We start from the raw sequence: 16,660 nt of genomic DNA on the forward strand, positions 1-16,660 counted from the left end.
TGGTGGGCATAAAGAGATTGATGGTTCTGCTTGTAAATGACTTCAATACAAGCGCCTCCTCCTCCAATATAAACTAATCCCTAGTACATTGGACATGGTCACTTCGAGGAAATGGCAGTCCAGGCAGCGCTCTCATGGAGCTGAAAAGCGTTAATGCATTTGAGGGAACCTGCAGGGGAAGGGAGCAAAAAGATGTGATGATGGATTGTCGAAAGAAAGATGAAAAGGACGAGGCTTGGGCAACGTGCACAGAATGCTTGAGGAACTCGGTGAGTCAGGCACCATCTGTGGAGAGAAATGGATAGGCAATGTTTTGGATCGAAACCCGTCATCAGTCAGGAAGAAACTTGTATGGAGTGTAGACACCAGTTGGGCTGAATGGCCTGTTGGTGCACTTTATTTTTATCTTTATTTAGCATGGCCAATGAGCCCATCCTGGAGAATTGCACCCATGTGCTCAATTAGCCTCCTAACCCATACATCTTTAGAATGTGGGAGGAAACTGGAGCACCCGGAGGAAAGCTGGGGAAAATGTACAAACTCCTTACAGGCAGTGGATGAATTGAACCTGGATCACTGGCATTGTAATAACGTTACACTAACCACTACTCTGCCAATTTCTTGGCCTGCTCCTGTGAAACAAGTTGACCTGCCATGTTTATGTCTGCACCTTACAAAATTCTATCTTTTGTCCTGATTTTGGGTTGGAAAAATACAATCCTTTCTCATCCACGTGAAACAAAAATAATCCTTTCAAAACTCACTCCACATTTCCACCCTGTTGTCTTCCCCCATGGTAACAGGAGAAGCATCTGACCTTCGACCTTATCAATGCGGTGACTTTGAATTTATTGCCTAGCCTTCTTCATCGTCTCCCTTTGCTCCATGTGTGGTCTCGGGAAAATGCTTTATGCATTGCTTCCCAAGTTTAAATGGTTTATAATAAAGAATGGACTGTTTGGGTAGAGGTGACAGGGTTCACAATCTGAGACGTGATAGGCCGGCTGTGTGAGGCTGGGGCTTCCTACGACTGGTCACTTGTTTGCGGCTTCATTTTTTTGAATTAAATTCCTTGAAGAAAAGAGTCTCCAAAGGAGATCCTGTGATGTACTTATTCACTTAAGGCTTGGTGATAATTAATGGTAGTTGCATTTGAAAAGGGGATTGGTGTGGTTGAATGCCGGAGGCGGAAGATTCTACAGTCAAACTGAGATGCAGAATCAAATTTCAAAGTACATCAATTATCATGGGGTTGGGTAGTGGAACAAGTTGCCCATGGCTCTATTGGCGGTATCCACTAAGTGTCTGATTGCGCCCTGTTGCACAGAAACTGGCCGTTCGCCCTGTCAAAGCTGTGCTGACTATCTACCACCCAGAGTCATAGAGTCATACAACATGAAAACTCCCTTTGGCCCAACTAGTTAAAGCTGAGACCAAGGTGCTCATCCAAGCTAGCCGCAATGTGGCCCGTAATTTTCTAAACCTTTCCTCTCTACGAATCTGTCCAATGTGGCCCGTAATTTTCTAAACCTTTCCTCTCTACGAATCTGTCCAATGTGGCCCGTAATTTTCTAAACCTGTCCTCTCCATGAGCCCATCTCAAGTATCAAATCTTACATAAATCACTTTTACTTTATTCCCTCCACTTTCACTGTTTGACCTGCACTCAGGGTCACTTATCACAGCCAACGGACCTGTTGACCTGCACGCCTTTGGAGTGTTTGGAGGGAAGTGGAATACCTGGGGCAAACCTGCAGAGTCACGGGGAGAGTGTCCAAGGTCAAGGTCGAACCCAGGACCCTGGCGCTCTGAGGCAGCGCCTCTGTCCACTGCACCATGGTGCCACCCGTTGGGTATAGGAAGTTCGGCGTGTGTGGGGGGGGTGGAGGGAAAGTGGCTTGTTCTGCCATCTCATTGAACCACGTAGCACTGTTCTGCTGTCACGATAAAGAAATCTGACTGTGATCGTTGGCCCTGCTGCTCCCCACAGCTGCTCCCGGAAGGATAAGTGTGACCGGGCGAACGAGTATCAACGCTTCGCCTCCAACTTGCGTCAGTGCGTCCAGCTGAGCGTGCAGCCTCGGAACATCTCCGTCACCACCTCTGAGGTCCTGGTGAGTGAGACTTGTGTGGCATTTGATATTGTGGGGGTGGGGGTTTGTATCTGTATGCTTCTGTTCTGTTTTCCTTCTTGGGAGCTGGTTATCTCAAGGAAGGGCAGCACTAACAGTTCACCCCTAACTGCCCCTGGGGTGAGCCACGACCTTGAACCACAACAGTCTTTTTGGCAAAGGTGTTCCCAACACTGGGGTGGGGAGGGAGCTCCCAGATTTTGACCCAGCAAGTGAGATAATTCCATGTCAGGATAGAATGGACAACTAAGGTGGGGAAGGGATCGTCCCATGAGCTGTTGATAGTAGAGGAATTGAAATTGGTTTATTACTGAGGTACATGTGATATTAGCACAGGGTGGTGGGGCGGAGATACGTCCCTACCAAAGGAGGTGGAAGGTGCTCCTTCCCTCTGCTAATCTGCAGGTCACCCTCCGGCAAGGCACCTGCTTAGCCCCCCGATCAGGGTCACGTGAAGCCATGGGAGCAGGTGGTGGATGGTCGTATGAGCAGCCGGTGCATATCACAAGTCCTGGTTATGTGACCACTGACACCAGACCGACAATCTCTGACAGTGTTGATAATGGCTGGGGCCACCCGTCTGGGAAAGACGCTGCCCAGAAGGCGGCAATGGCAAACCACTTCTGTAGGAACATTTACCAAGAACAGTCACGGTCAAAGGAGCATTATTGCCCACATCATATGACATGGACTGAGGTACAGTGACAAACTCGTCATTCGTACGGTTCTTACAAAGCAAATCAGTTCACAAGCACTTCGATAAAACAGGAACAGAGTGCAAGATAAAGTCCAACAGTTACAGAGAAAGTGTAGTCCAGGTAAGGAGCAAGCTCGTAAGCAGGTAGACTGTGAGGGCGAGAGTCCGTCGTACCTCTCAATAGACTTATAGCAGTGGGATAGAAACTGCCCTCGAGCCTGGTGGTGCGCGCTTTCGGCAGGGAGGGGGGAGAAGAGAGAATGTTCAGGGTGGGTGGGGTCATTGATTATGCTGGCTTCTTTACCGAGGCACTGAGATTCGATTGAGGCTAGTCCATGTGATGTGAGTTTTATGGGGCCCCCATCTGGCTGGTTGGATTTGAACCCGTACGCGGTGGCCCGGTAACAAAGAGTGTCCACAACCCTCAGTAGTTTCTTGTGGTCGCGGGCAGAGCCGTTGCCCGACCTGTGACAAACCTGGAAAAGATGCTTCCTGTGGTGCATTGCTAAAAGTTGGCACGCGTCAATAAAGACATTGTTGAGCTTTCTTGGCTGTGGCATCTATATTGGTTGTTTGGGAATCATAGAACATAGAACAATACAGCACAGTACAGGCCCTTCAACCCACAATGTTGTGCTGGCCCTTAAACCCTGTCTCCCATATAACCCTCCACCTTAAACTCCTCCATATACCTGTCTGGCAGTCTCTCACTAGTTATCTGCCTCCACCACTGACTCAGGCAGTGCATTCCACGCACCAACCACTCTCTGAGTAAAAAACCTTCCTCTAATATCCCCCTTGAACTTTCCACCCCTTACCTTAAAGCCATGTCCTCTTGTATTGGCAGAGGTGCCTTGGGGAAGAGACACGGGCTCTCCACTCTGTCTATTCCTCTTAATATCTTGTATACCTCTATCATGTCTCCTCTCATTCTCCTTCTCTCCAGAGAGTAAAGTCCCAGCTCCCTTAATCTCTGATCATAATGCATACACTCTAAACCAGGCAGCATCCTGGTAAATCTCCTCTGTACCCTTTCCAATGCTTCCACATCTTTCCTATAGTGAGATGACCAGAACTGGACACAGTACTCGCAAGTGTGGCCTAACCAGAGTTTTATAGAGCTGCATCATTACCCCGCTACTCTTAAACTCTATCCCTCGACTTATGAAAGCTAGCACCCCATAAGCTTTCTTAACTACCCTATCTACCTGTGGGGCAACTTTCAGGGATCTGTGGACATGTACCCCCAGATCCCTCTGCTCTTCCACACTTCCAAGTATCGCCATTTAAAGTTCCTTTCTTTTATTAATGGAATGACATCAGCATTTACACTCCAACCCATTAGATATAGGAGCAGAGTTAGGCCATTTGACCCATCCGCCATTTCATCATGGCTGTTCCATTTCGTTCTCAGCCCCAATCTCCTGCCTCTCCCCCCCTCTCCCCCCACCATATCCCTTCGTGTCCTGATTAATCAAGAATCTATGAATCTCTGCCTTACAAATACCCAATGACTTGCCCTCCACAGCCATGTGTGTCAACAATTTCTATAGATTCATCCACCCTCTGGCTAAAAAAATTTCTCCTCACCTCCATTCTAAAAGGATGCCCCTCTGTCTCTGATCTTAGAGGACACTCACTGCCCCTGGACTGAGGAGGTAACAGCATTGGAGGGTCTGGAGTCACATATAGTTCAGAGTGAGCAACAGTAGCTGATTTGTTCCCTCAAGGGCAAATGATGAGCCTGGTGGGATTTCATGGGTTCCAGTCTGCTCTGGATTTAAACCCATGTATCTTGATGTGGTGCCCTGGTAACTTAAACAATGTGCACCTAATCCTTTCCCTAATGCGCAAGGAGAGTATATGTGAGGATTTTAAGTATGTGTGTATTTGAACTGCAAATTCAATGAAGCCAGAATGGTTCAGGGCAGGAATCCAAAGTTAGTTTGGAATATTTGTACGGATCAACAGAGCGTTGATGGGAATTGGCTGGGGATCTGGCACGTCAACAGCTGGGCCGTGACCTCTTGGAATTAGTCGGGCAGAATCTGATGTTTCATTCTTCTGGCGCTGGGGCTGCTGGTACAAGGGAGGGAAGGGGAGGATCAGGACAGTGTACTCTGAAACAGTTCACTCAGCCCTGTTGCAGATCTGACGAGTCCTGCCCAGCAAACCCTTCCCACCTCCCCCTCACTGCACACCAGACCAGAGTCACAACATTACTGTTTAACCTGCAGAGGTTGGAGTCCAGGGCCCACTAAACATCAACGCCTTCCAATCTCTCTGCCTTTTGAGGGGATTCATTGGAGAAGGTCCAGGGGAGGTTTACAAGAACAATCTCAGGAATGAAAGGTTAACATATGAGGAACATCTGATGTCCCTGGGCCAGTACTCGCTGGAGTTTAAAAGACTGAGGTGGGATCTCATTGAAGCCTATTCAATATTGAAATGGTTTGATAGAGTGGACACGGAGAGGATACTTCTAATTCTGGGGGAGTCTGGAACCAGAGGGCACAGCATCAGAATACAGGGACATCCCATTAGAACGGAGGTGAGCAGGATTTCTTTAGCCAACGGGTGGTGAATCTGTGGAATTCGTTGCCACAGACGGCTGTGAAAGTGAAGTCATTGAGTATTTTTAAAATAGAGGTTGATAGATTCTTGACTAGCAAGTCATCAAGGGTTACAGGGAAAAGGCAGAAGAATGGGGTTAAGAGTGATAGTAAATCTGCCATGATTGAATGATGGAGCAGATTCGATGGGCTGAATGGCCTAATTCTGCTCCTATATCTAACTGTCTTATGGACTTACGGTAATGTGTATTTCAATTGTCCTTCCAAGCTGGATGATCGTCTGTCTCTCTCCCTCTCCCCTTCTCCCTCCCCATCCTCTTCCCCCTCCCCTTCCCTCTCCCCCTCCCTCTTTCCTCCCTCCACCCCGCCTTCCTCTTTCTCCCTCCCTTCCATTCCCTCTGCAGTTAATTCTACAAACCCGCAACGTTCCCGACCTTTCCACCGGAGTTAACTGTTCCTTTGAAGACTTCACGGAGACAGAGGGTCGGATCATGGATGGCCGGATCTACTGTCGCTCACCCTCTGCCAAAGACATCATTCCTATCACCAAGGGCCAGGGTAGGTCACCTTTATGACCGGAAAGATGATGTGCCCCCCCCCCCCACCCCCCATTCTGCACTTGGTGCCCCCACCATCCGGACACCACGTTGTGGTAATTCCTGTGGCAGGGCGGGGGAGAGGAATTGGACCTGTTTAGCTGTTGTGGTTTTGTGTTTTTTTTTGCTGTGTTCTCTGTTGTTCTGCCAAGCATGGTGGGCACGCTATGTGGCACCGGAAAGTGATTCGGCATTCACAGACTGCTCCCCCCCCCCGCACATCTCAAGATTCTGCTGGTTGTTAAGGCAAATGATGCCTTTTGCTATATATTTCAATATCCAGGTGATAGGTAAATCTGCTTCGGAATTTGACTAAGGGAGACTGATGATGCTGCAATCTGGCGCACAGTGGATCAGCCGCTATCTGATTGAGGGTTGTCACCCAAAGCATCGGCAATTCCTGTCCTCCCGCCGAAGCTGCTCGACCTGCTGAGTTCCTCCAGCGGTTTGTTTGTTGGAATGGATTAGAAAAGTTTGCTTGTTGATGTGGTTCACTAGTCTGGAGAAGATTGTTTCAGAGGTTCATTTTATTGTCAAAGTGTTCATGTACAATACAGCTCTGATATTTGTCTGCTCCAGATAGCCATTCAATACAGAAAGGCCATGGAAGAAAAGACAGCAACTCACCCCAGCACGAAAAGGAAAGAAACAAAACTTGAAGGGCCCAAGATCCCTTGTTTGCCCGCAGCAAATAAACAGCCATAACTGGATGTTATACACTGGTCTGGAAAAGATTGTTTGTTGATGTAGTGCTCTGGACGGGAAAAGATTGTTAATCCAGTGCACTGGACTGGAAAAGATTGTTTGTTGATGTAGTTCTCTGGACTGGAAAAGATTGTTAATCCAGTGCTCTGGACTGGAAAAGATTGTTTGTTGATGTAGTTCTCTGGACGGGAAAAGATTGTTAATCCAGTGCACTGGATGGGAAAAGATTGTTAATCCAGTGCTCTGGACTGGAAAAGATTGTTAATGATTTCTCTGGTCTGAATAATATTGTTTGTTAATGATTTCTCTGGTCTGGAGGTACTGCAGTTGAATGGGTGATCCAATGAGGAAAACTGTTTGGGACTTTGGATGTTGGGAAGAGATGAAGAGTTGTACTTGGACCATAAGACCAGAGGCTTTGGGCAATATTACATCATTCTGCAATCAAATTTGCTCTGGCATTCTATCATGTCTGATTTACTTACCACCTTGACCCTATTCTCCTACCTTCTTCCCAAAACCTTTGATCCCCTGACTAATCAAGAACATATCAGCCTCTGCTTTATATATACCCATTAACTTGGCCTCAACTGCCGTCTGTGGCAATGAATTCCACAGATTAATTGCCCTCTGGCTAAAGAATTTCTTCCTCATATCTGTTCTAAAGGGACGTCCTTGTATTCTGAAGCAGTGTTCTTTAGTCCTAGAATCCCACACTTAGAAAACACCTACTTCTCGTCCACTCTATCTTGGCCTTTCAGTATTTGGTAGGTTTTAATGAGATCCCCCCTCATTTTTTTTCAACTCCAGCGAGTACTGGCCGAGAGCCATCAAACTCCTGTTATCTGTTAACCCTTCTATTTCAATATTCAACTTCCCATGGGGAAAATTGCATTTATTATCCTGGAAGCTCAGAACTTCCATATCACACCAACATTGAATGTCTCCAGTCTTTGATGTGGAAATACAGTACAGTTGGCCCTCCTTATCTGCGAGGGATTGGTTCTGGGACCCCTCGCGGATGCTAAAATTCACAGATGCTCAAGTCCCTTATTCAGCCTGTTTAATGTGGTGGACCTTGGGACTCAGCGGAACCCCAGACCTTATTTAGCCTGTCTCAGTGCGGGGGACATTAGGACCCGGCACCAGAGCTCTGAATCCGCAGTGTTTCTGTTCACTAATATAATCATGATCACGATTGAAAATAAAGTGGAAATAATAAAGCAATCGAAAAGAGGTGAAACGCCATCGGTCATTGGAAAAGCGTTAGGCTGCATCGGTCAATGATCAGAACAATTTTAAAGGATAAAGTGAGAAAGGCCCTGCCCTGATGAAAGCTACAATTATTACTAAGCAACGCAGTGGTTTAATTATTGCGTTTTGGGGTTTTGGGTTTTTGATCCTCCACATCAACCCGGCACAGTGCAGAGTGCATTTGGGAGCTATCTGTCCCAAGTTCCAAGAACTTCCGTTCCTGAGCCTGGCATTGAAACATACGTTCTTAAGTGTTTTATATGCATAGAAAGGTAAAATATATACTATATACAAAGACAAACGTTTGACCAACTGATGCTAAATAATACCAGATGTACCTGTTCGACTTACTTAGTAAGAGAACTTCCGATTTTTTCGATCCAGATGCACAATAACCCACACACATCCTCCCATAAACTTTAAATCATCTCTAGATTACTTACAATACCTAATACAATGTAAATGCTATGTAAATAGTTGTTATACTGCATTGTTTAGAGAATAATGACAAGAAGAAAAAGTCTGTACGTGCTCGAACAACAAGTGCTGGAAGAGCACTTCCGGGTTTTCGCGATTCGCTGTTGGTTGAATTTGCACATGCGGAATCTGTGGATAAGGAGGGCCGACTGTACTATGCAAGTCTTAGGTACATGTATACCCTGTAGCGGTGTATTACACTGTACTGCTGACACAAAAAAAACAAATTTCATGGCATACATGAGTGATGATAAAGCCAGTTATGATATGGGTCTCTATTGTGGACTGAGAATGGGAAGGGGGCAGGGAGAAGGGAGTCATGGTTGGAGAAGGGTGAAGGGAGGGAGTGGGAAGCTATATACATAGAGGCTAAGGTGCTTAAGGCTTTTTACTGTTCTTTTATGCTGCATAAAAACCCTGTTACTCCTGACAAAAAGGGACAAGATGTAATGCTGGTCAGACCACATTTGGTGTATTCTGAGCAGTTTTGGGCTCTATACCCTTATAATAAGTCCTGGTTATGTGACCACTGATGCCAGGCAGACAGTCTCTGAGGAGTATTGATAATGGCTGGGGTCACCCATCATGTAAAGACACTGCCCAGAAGAAGGCAGCTGTAAATCACTTCTGTAGAAAAATTTGTCAAGAACAATCATGGTCATGGAAAGACCATGATCACCTACATCATACGACACGTCACATAACCTCAGAAAGGATGTCCTGGAGAGGGTTCAGAGAGTGATTCAGGGAATGAACGGGTTAACGTACGAGGAGCGTTTGATGGCTCTCGGCCTGTGCTTGCTGGAGTTGATGGCCTAATCTGCTCTTGTATCTTTCGGTCTTGTGAGAGAATTGAATCCTCAGCTTTCTCTTTCAGATGGAGAGGTTGAACAGCTGGGCCAAGCCTGATGCAATTTATTAATGCCAGACCCATCCAAGAGTATAAAACAAAGTAACAGCTGCTCTCATCGTCCACTTTTTTGGATGCGTCAGCGTTTGGACTGAGAAAAGTTGGTTCTTGTCTCTGTGAGATGTTTATGAGCGAAGAACAGTGAGTGGCCACTTTATTAGATACACCTGCTCGTTAATGCAAATAGCTAATCAGCCAAACTCGTGGCAGCAAAGTTATAAAAGCAAGCAGCTCAGTTATTGTTCCGACCAAACATCAGAATGTGGACGAAAGGTGATCTATGTGACTTTGACTCTGGGATGATTGTTGGTGCCAGATGGGGTGGTTTGAGTATCTCAGAAATGACTGAACTGGGGTCTTCACTCACAACAGTCTCTAGAGTTTACAGAGAATGGTACGAAAAATGCCCAGGGAATGGCGGTTTCGTGGGTGAAAACAAACTGCTGGTTAATGAGTGAGGTCGGAGGAGAATGGCCAGACTGGTTCAAGCTGACAGGAAGGCGACAGTAATTCAGATAACCACACATTACAGCAGTGGTGTGCAGAAGAGCATCTGATCGCACATGTCGAACCTTGAAGTGGGTGGGCTACAGCAGCACGACAACGAACGTACAGTGCTCTGTGAAGAAAGCCAATGGCATGTTGGCCTTCATAACAAGGGGAGTTGAGGACAGGAGCAAAGAGGTCCTTCTCCAGTTGTACAGGGCCCTGGTGAGGCCACACCTGGAGTATTGTGTGCAGTTTTGGTCTCCAAATTTGAGGAAGGACATTCTTGCTATTGAGGGAGTGCAGCGTAGGCTTATGAGGTTAATTCCTGGAATGGCGGGACTGTCATATGTTGAAAGATTGGAGCGACTAGGCTTGTATACACTGGAATTTAGAAGGATGAGAGGGGATGTGATTGAAACATATAAGATTATTAAGGGATTGGACACACTTGAGGCAGGAAACATGTTCCCGTTGTTGGGGGAGTCCAGAACCAGAGGCCACAGTTTAAGAATAAGGCGTAGGCCATTCAGAACAGAGTTGAGGAAAAACTTTTTCACCCAGAGAGTTGTGGGGGTTTGGAATGCTCTGCCTCAGAAGGCAGTGGAGGCCAATTCTCTGGATGCTTTCAAGAAAGAGTTAGATGGAGCTCTTAAATATAGTGGAGTCAAGGGATATGGGGAGAAGGCAGGAACAGGGTACTGATTGTGGATGATCAGCCATGATCACAGTGAATGGTGGTGCTGGCTCAAAGGGCCGAATGGCCTACCCCTGTACCTATTGTCTATTGTCAATTGTCTCTTTATTAGTTACAGGAGGTTTCTAATAAAGTGACTACTGTGTGTATATTCACCAGCAAAATCTCGGCGTTGCCTTGGACGTTGTGACAGAGAGAGGGAGGGGGGGAGGGAGCGAGAGAGAGAGAGAGGAGAACGTCCTTGGGCTTCTATTGAATTACGAGTTTTCACTGAAAGAAATCAAATTTAGATCTCAGTTAAGGCCATATGTAAACTATGAGTTCTGTGAGGGGCCTTGGGAGTTACATAAGTACATGTTATGGTCTGGATAGGGGGGAGGGGTAGAATATTTACACAAAAATAAAGTTAAGGGAAAAAAATAGTTGCAAGCATTGCCACAGATGTGTTCCAGATGTTCCTGTGAGCTTGTTTCGCTCTTTTCTGCTTGTGCATTGGGGACTGAGAGCTGAGAACAGAAAATGATTCTTGCAGATGTTGACCGATCGAGGGTTTGGGTGGGGGGGGGGAGGTAGTGGTTAGTATTGAGCCCCTGTTGGTGTGTATTTGGGTTTAATTTTGTCTGTGCGATGATAGAGCTTGAGGTTACTGGCACTGGGTCTGCAGAGGGAGGGTGGGGGGGGAGAAAAAGAGAGCGAGAGGGGGAGGGAGAGGGAGAGAGAGAGGGAGAGGGAAAAGAAATAAGGTCACCAGGTTCCAACATTTATTCAACTAAATGAATTCAAGGTACATTTATTATTGGAAGTATGTATAAATTATACAACCTTGAGATTAGTCTGCTTACAGGCAGCCACCAAGTCAGAAACCCGAAGGAACTCAATTTAAAAAAAGACTAATTACCCGCTGCGCAGAGAAAGAGAGAATAAACTCAAATCATGCAAACAACAGAAGCAAGCAATGGCTTTCCGAAGCAAATGGAGTCCGTAGACCCGAATCCCTGGAGCAGCCGGAGTAGGTAAAAGGCCTCGGTCTCAGTTCATCACACGGTGGGGCCAGTCACCGTGAAGCTCGCAGGCACGAAGCGCAGAGCAGCTGGAGCAGTCTCACAGCCTCAGTGCCACGGAGAGAGGAGTGAACATCGCGGGAAGTGAGGGAAACGACCCCACCCCCAGCTCCGGTCCTGACGTCCTGCCTTTCCAACCTATCTGGGCTGGTATTAAAACTCCAGCACTGCTGACACAAGACTGACAAGCTAGCCAGAGGGTCGTCACATCAGGAAGGGGAGCTTTAGAGTCTGAAACAGGTTTTTTTTAGAAGCGTAATTAGGAAACACAGCAAGTAAGAGAAATAATTCTCAAATGATGCCTGATTAATTATTAATTAAACTCTGATGGGAATTTGAACCAGAGGTATTAAGAGATCGGAGGCAAAAACGAATTTGCATTGGCCCAATATTCTCCTGTCAATTTGTTGCTGTGAAAGAGCTTTTTGACTTTTAAATGCAGTTTAATTTGCTTTAAATATATTTTTAAGTATAAGGCTTAATAAATTTAATTAAAACATTTGAATCAGCTTCAATGATTTATTGATATTAATAAATTATATGCAATTGTATCCAAAACTATGAGGGTCACAGAGAGGGTAAATGCAAGCAGGCTTTTTCTACTGAGGTTAGGTCAAAGGCTAAGAGTGAAATGTGAAAGGGGATCCCGAGGGAAAAGTCATCACGCAGAGTGGTGAGAGTGTGGACTGAACTGTCAGTGGATGTGGGTTCGTTTGCAACATCTAAGAGAAGTTTAGATGAGAGGGGTATGGAGGGTTATGGTGCATGATTGAACTAGGCAGAATAGCAGGTTGAAATGGACTGGATGGGCCAAAGGGCCTGTTTCTGTGTGTATTGTTCGACGACTCTACATGTTTAAGGAACCCTCCGTCTGTCCTGATGTAGGATTGTAAACCGAAACATTGACAGTTCCTGCCAATCCCGCAGGTTGTGCTGTTGCTCCAGATAATGGTGACTGACTGTCCGTCATATCCGATGATGACAGGAAATCTGGGTGGGAGAGTTTTTAAAGAGGAAAAGCCATTGCACTGGGGCAGTTCCACTCCCTCGACCCAGAATTCCAGGTCAAGTGGTACGAACGAGCGTCACAAACTGGGCCATTCCTTGGTGGCAGTGGGTGACCATGGCATCTCCTCTATCTTGTTACGTCCTTTATTCTCCACGCAGTGTGGCAGAACTGCCACCCTAGCCATTGGATCTCACCTGCCCTGTCCGCCGGAGGTGAGTTTGCATCCAAAGAATGCCATGTCCCTACCTCACTGGGGTATGAGGTCACTGACTGCCCTCACCTGGTTAAGCCCACCTATCGAAGCGATGTACCAGGGGGGTTGCTTGCAAAAAGCTGCTTGGAGCCGTAGGTGAGGGCTGAGTGTCCAGTGAGGACCAAAGGTGAGTGAGCTGCCTCAGAATGGATATGAGAAGCCCCATCACCAGTGTGCAGCCCCTCCATGAACACCCTGCACAACCCCATGCTCCAGATTACAGGAAGGCAAAGGCAATGTTACATTCATTTTGAAGTGGCGAGAATATAATAGCAAGGGAGTAATGCTGAGGCTTTAAAGGGCATTGGGCAGACCACATTTGGAGTACTACAAGTAGTTTTGGGCTCCTCATCTTGGAAAGGTTTAGCAGAATGTTTATGAGAATAATCTCGGGAATGAAAGAGTTAACATACAAGGAACGCTGGATGGCTTTGGGCATGTACTTGCTGGAACTTATAAGAATGAGTGGGAATTTTATTGAAACATACCAAATTTTGAAAGGCCTAGATAGAATGGAGGTGCAGAGGACGCTCACTATAATCGGAGAGTCTAGGACCAGAGGGCACTGTCTCAAAATGGAGGGATGTCCATTTAGAAAAGAAATGGTGGGTGGGGGGGTGGAATTTCTTTCGCCAGAGGGTGATGAATCTGTTGGAATTCTTGCTACAGATGGCAATGGAGGCCAAGTCACTGTGCATACTCAGAACTTAGGTAATAGGTTCTTGATTGGTCAGGGTGTCAGGAGAATGGGGTTGAGAGCCATGATGGTATGACAGAGCTGACTCGATGGGCTGAATGGCCTAATTCTGCTCCTGTGTCTTATGGGTGTGGTGCCAGTCAAATGGGCTGCTTCGTCCTGGATGCTATCGAGCATCCTGTGTTTTGACCAAGGTGCATGCACCCAGCCTGGGGACAACCCACCCATGATGTAGATTGGATAGAAGTTTGGTGGGAGTTGTGGTTCAGCGCTTACAAATGAGAATCAGGTTTTATATCACTGACATATGTTGTAAAATATGTTACTTTACAACAGCAGTACAGTACAAAGTTCAAAGTAAATTTATTATCAAAGTACATTTACGTCACAACATGCAACCTTGAGTTTCATTTTCTTGCGGGCATTGACAATAAATCAAAGAACTCTAATAGAATCAATGAATGACCGACCCAGCCAGGTGGTCAAACAACCAATGTGCAAAAGACAACAGACCGCAACTACAAAAGAAAAAAAACTGCGAGTAATAGTAATAAATAAATAAGCAATAAATATCGAGAACGTGAGATGAAGAGATCTTGAAAGTGAATGCATAATTTAAAAAGCTATAAATTACAATAACAAATAGGTATAATTTAGATTTATTTTTAGTGCAAAAAGGAGGAAAAAAGTGAGATAGTGTACATTAATTCATGGAACAGTCATAAATCTGATGGTGGTGAGGAAGAAGCTGTTCCTAAAACGTTAAGTGTGTGTCATTGGGTGCCTGTACCTCATCCCTGATGGTAGCAATGAGATAATGGATGCATACTTTTGAAAATGTCATGGATGCTAAGGAGGCCAGTGGCCACGATGGAGCTGGCTGATTTTGCAACTTCCTGCAGCTTTTCCCGATCCTGTGCTGTGGCCCGTCCGTACCAGAAGATGATGCAACCAGTTGCAATGCTGTCTGTTTTGCTTTGCCATCGCTGAATTTATTTCAGTCCCACAGGAGCTGGCATCAGGGATATGCTCGTGAAACGGATCCAACTTACCAGTAAGCTTGGCTTCAGCACAGAATGCTGACCACCGCTGAAATGTGCGCTGCCATTATCCAATGTGTCAGGCAGGGTTACGGTATTTTGGAGTGCCTCGTGGAATTCCTTTCACTGTAATCCGTTCTGTCAACAGAAAGTCCCATTCCTGGAGTTCACCCAGCCGTAGTCATGGAGGCTGAGGGCTCAGAAATGAGCCCTTCAGCCCAGCCAGTGAAAGCCAACCTTTGAACTTGTGCTGGTGCTACATAGAAACAGAATCACTTTATTATCATTGGTGTTTGTCACACTATCTGTAGTTTAGTGCAAGATATAAAACCCTTTAATATAAGTTACTATCACTAAGTAGGTACACACAGTACTGTGCAAAAGTCTTGGGCACATATATATACTGAAGAAATTGTAGGTACTGTACTGCTGTCGCAAAAAAAAACAACAAATTCCATGACACGTGTGAGTGATGATAAACCTGATTCTGATGTGTGTCTCTATGGTGGACTGAGAGTGGGAAGGGGGCAGGGAGAGGGTCGGGAAAAGGGGAAGGGAGAGGGGAGGGAGCGGGAAGTACCGGACAGATTCTGTAACGATCAATAAACCAGTTGTTTGGAATCAAATGACTTTGCCTGGTGGCTCAGGGCTGGGTGTGTCTGCACCCCCGCCCCGGTACTCCTTCTCTGCCACCTGTCCCATGCCCCTCCTGTGTCAATCCATGGGTTGTTTATGATTATTTTGTTTTTTTTTCTGTATTTATTAGCTCAATTTATTATCTTTTGGTTGATTGTCCATTTTTGTATGCAGCTTTTCATTAATTCCATGGGGTCTCTTTGCATTTACTTTGAATGCCCACACGAAAATGAATCTCAGGTGTTATATTTTGACTTTGACCGTCCTCCTGTGTTCGACACGTCTACCCAGGATGTGTCGACACACTTTGATTGACAAGTTTATTGGTGCCTTGCTTCCGTTGGTTTTGGGCATGAGGACCACAGGAGAATGATCCAATTATTGGGAGTGCCTTTCGGAAACATGAAATGTCAAATACCACATGGCAGTGTGGAATTTCAATGCAGTGTATTAACTATTCAGGAACCTCTGCGTAATGTACACTCAGTGGCCAATTTATTTGGTACAACAGTACACCTCGTTGATGCATATCAATCAATACTCAGTCAATCATGTGACAGCAACTCAGTGTATAAAAGCATGCAGACATGGTCAAGAGGTTCAGTTGTCATTCAGACCAAACACCAAAATGGGGAAGAAATGTGATCTAAATGACTTTGACCGTGGAATGGTTGTTGGTGCCAGACGGGGTGGTTTGAGTGTTTCAGAAACTGCTGATCTCTTGGGATTTTCACGCATAATATTCTCTAGAGTGTACGAGAATGGTGCAGAAAGCAAAATAAAGAACACACAGTGAGCGGCAGCTCTGTGGGTGAAAACACCCTGTTAACGAGAGAGGTCTGAGGAGATCAGCCGGATTGGTTCCAACTGACAAGAAGGTGGCAGTAACTGGAATAACCACGCATGACAACAGTGATGTGCAGAAGAGCATCTCTGAGCGTACAACACATCTAGCCTTAAAAAGGATGGGCTACAGCCGCAGAAGACTACACTTGGTTCCAGACCTGTACCTAATTAAGTGTCTATTGAGTGTATGTGGAGCATTTGATGCCTCTGGGCCCATACTTGATGGAATTCATATGGATGGGGGAGGCTGGGGTGATGGGATCTCACTGGAACTTAGTGTATACTGAAAGTTTAAGATAACCAGAATATGCAAAATCTCTTTTGTGTTTATGGATACTGAAAGACATGGATAAAGTGGTTAGGGAGAGCATGTTTCCCTCAGTAGGAGTGTCTAGGATCTGATGCCATAGCCTCAGAATAAAGGGACATCCCTTTAGAGCAGAGATGAGGAACAATTTCTTCAGCCAGAGAGTGGTGAAACTGTGGTATTTGTTGTCCCATTTTGAATCAGAATCAGGTTTATTATCACTGATAAAGCCATCAAATACTGCAGCACAAAAACAGGCCCTTCAGCCCATCTAGTCCCATTGA

General features: G+C 45.9%; 1 protein-coding gene across 3 annotated transcripts in view; it reads left to right on the forward strand.

Annotated features, from left to right (window-relative positions):
- Nucleotides 1–16,660, forward strand: part of LOC132377710 (plexin-A1-like) — a 442,266-nt gene that overhangs the window by 218,144 nt on the left and 207,462 nt on the right. For 2 of the 3 annotated variants that reach the window (XM_059943957.1, XM_059943956.1), the window contains exons 6-7: nucleotides 1,991–2,114; nucleotides 5,807–5,960. In XM_059943957.1, coding sequence (XP_059799940.1) covers nucleotides 1,991–2,114; nucleotides 5,807–5,960 — 278 coding nt within the window. Of the gene's footprint in view, nucleotides 1–1,990; nucleotides 2,115–5,806; nucleotides 5,978–16,660 lie in introns of those variants that run through there. The other variant, XM_059943958.1, reaches the window with a different exon arrangement.

Source organism: Hypanus sabinus, chromosome 19 (genome assembly GCF_030144855.1).
Source record: "Hypanus sabinus isolate sHypSab1 chromosome 19, sHypSab1.hap1, whole genome shotgun sequence".
Taxonomy (NCBI): Eukaryota; Metazoa; Chordata; class Chondrichthyes; order Myliobatiformes; family Dasyatidae; genus Hypanus; species Hypanus sabinus.